Source organism: Oncorhynchus keta, unplaced genomic scaffold (assembly GCF_023373465.1).
Source record: "Oncorhynchus keta strain PuntledgeMale-10-30-2019 unplaced genomic scaffold, Oket_V2 Un_contig_6731_pilon_pilon, whole genome shotgun sequence".
NCBI lineage: Eukaryota > Metazoa > Chordata > Actinopteri > Salmoniformes > Salmonidae > Oncorhynchus > Oncorhynchus keta.
The window spans coordinates 1-2500 of record NW_026289029.1 but is presented as its reverse complement, the minus strand read 5'-3'; the positions used below and the strand labels follow the sequence as shown (position 1 = coordinate 2500).

Genomic DNA, 2500 nt, shown 5'->3' with positions numbered 1-2500 from the left:
GGTGTAGCTAGCCAGGCTGCCGTACCAACTACTACTGGTGTAGCTAGCCAGGCTGTCGTACCAACTACTACTGGTGTAGCTAGCCAGGCTGCCGTATCAACTACTACTGGTGTAGCTAGCCAGGCTGCCGTACCAACTACTACTGGTGTAGCTAGCCAGGCTGTCGTACCAACTACTACTGGTGTAGCTAGCCAGGCTGTAGCACCAACTACTACTACTATTAGTGTAGCTAGCCAGGCTGTCGTACCAACTACTACTGGTGTAGCTCGCCAGGCTGTCGTACCAACTACTACTACTATTGGTGTAGCTAGCCAAGCTGTCGTACCAACTACTACTACTACTGGTGTAGCTAGCCAGGCTGTCGTACCAACTACTACTGATGTAGCTAGCCAGGCTGTCGTACCAACTACTACTGATGTAGCTAGCCAGGCTGTCGTACCAACTACTACTGATGTAGCTAGCCAGGCTGTCGTACCAACTACTACTGGTGTAGCTAGCCAGGCTGTCGTACCAACTACTACTGGTGTAGCTAGCCAGGCTGTCGTACCAACTACTACTGGTGTAGCTAGCCAGGCTGTCGTACCAACTACTACTGGTGTAGCTAGCCAGGCTGTCGTACCAACTACTACTGGTGTAGCTAGCCAGGCTGTCGTACCAACTACTACTGGTGTAGCTAGCCAGGCTGTCGGACCAACTACTACTGGTGTAGCTAGCCAGGCTGTCGCACCAACTACTACTGGTGTAGCTAGCCAGGCTGTCGCACCAACTACTACTACTAATTTTCCATAGATTAGATTATGCTTCCCCTCACGCAGCAAGAGACAGACCGATTGGCTCGTGAATACTTATGTAAAAATGTGATATTTCAGACAATTTTTTTTATGGGGTATTGCGATGTCATTATGGGGCATTGCGATGTCATTATGGGGTATTGCGATGTCATTATGGGGCATTGCGATGTCATTATGGGGCATTGCGATGTCATTATGGGGCACTAATTTTCATTATGGGGGCATTATGATGTCATTATGGGGCATTGGGGCGATGTCAAATGGGGCATTTCATGTCATTATGGGGCATTGCGATGTCTTATGGGGCATTGCGATGTCATTATGGGGCATTGCGATGTCATTATGGGGTATTGCGATGTCATTATGGGGTATTGCGATGTCATTATGGGGTATTGCGATGTCATTATGGGGTATTGCGATGTCATTATGGGGTATTGCGATGTCATTATGGGGTATTGCGATGTCATTATGGGGTATTGCGATGTCATTATGGGGTATTGCGTGTAGATTGATGAAGAAGAGTGGAGGCTGTTATAGCAGCAAAGGGGGGTCCAACTCCATAGTAATGACTTCCCAGAAGAGTGGAGGCTGTTATAGCAGCAAAGGGGGGTCCAACTCCATATTAAAGCCTTCCCAGAAGAGTGGAGGCTGTTATGGCAGTAAGGGGGGTCCAACTCCATAGTAATGACTTCCCAGAAGAGTGGAGGCTGTTATAGCAGTAAGGGGGGGTCCAACTCCATAGTAATGACTTCCCAGAAGAGTGGAGGCTGTTATAGCAGTAAGGGGGGTCCAACTCCATATTAATTACATTTACATTTACATTTAAGTCATTTAGCAGACGCTCTTATCCAGAGCGACTTACAAATTGGAGAGGAGAGGGGGAGTATGGGCAAGAGGAAGGAGGAGAGGGCGAGGAGTATGGGCGAGAGGAATGAGGAGGAGTATGGGCGAGAGGAATGAGGAGGAGTATGGGCGAGAGTAAGGAGGAGAGGGCGAGGAGTATGGGCGAGAGGAATGAGGAGAGGGGGAGGAGTATGCCTTCCTAGAAGAGTGGAGGCTGTTATAGCAGTAAGGGGGGGTCCAACTCCATAGTAATGACTTCCCAGAAGAGTGGAGGCTGTTATAGCAGCAAAGGGGGGACCAACTCCATATTAATGCCCATGATTTTGTAATGAGATGTTTGAGGAACAGGTGTCCACATACTTTTGGTCATGTAGTGTATCTTTATGAGCTGGCTTGGCCGTCTTTGCAATTAGTTTATTTTAGTTTGCTCCCGTTAGCACATTTAGCTAGCAGCCTCCATGGAAATGCTCTATCGGTTGTACTCGTTTTTTTAGCATTCTGGTAATAGACACCCAATGGGCTTTTTGTTGTAGCATTTTCAGCACTAAGACCTGGGATGAGAAGGACGTCGTGACGGCGTGATCACGCGGATACCGCCCAACCCCTGCTGTGTGCGTTACACTCACTGTATGGGGTCATATTCACTGCTGGACTGGGACATCATGGCTCTGATCTTGTCATCCTCTGACGCATTGGCCTCCGCTAGGTTGGCAGTCTGGAGAGAAAGGGAGGAATGGGAGGAGAGGGGGAGGAGGAGAGGGGGAGGAGGAGGAGGAGAGGGGGAGGAGGAGGAGTATGGGCGAGAGGAATGAGGAGGAGGAGGGGGGGAGGGAGGGGGGAGGAGGAGGAGGAGGAGGAGAGGAGGA

The 2500-nt window shown here is 49.7% G+C and overlaps 1 protein-coding gene across 1 annotated transcript in view; it reads right to left on the bottom strand.

Annotated features, from left to right (window-relative positions):
* The window catches only part of LOC127926075 (E3 ubiquitin-protein ligase RBBP6-like), a gene marked incomplete at both ends in the record, with an annotated part of 7061 nt that extends 4639 nt beyond the window's left edge, over window positions 1-2422 (bottom strand). Inside the window, one exon of the mRNA XM_052511343.1 lies at window positions 2261-2422. Coding sequence (XP_052367303.1) covers window positions 2261-2422 — 162 coding nt within the window. The remainder of the gene's footprint in view (window positions 1-2260) is intronic.
* Window positions 2423-2500: the final 78 nt, after the last annotated feature.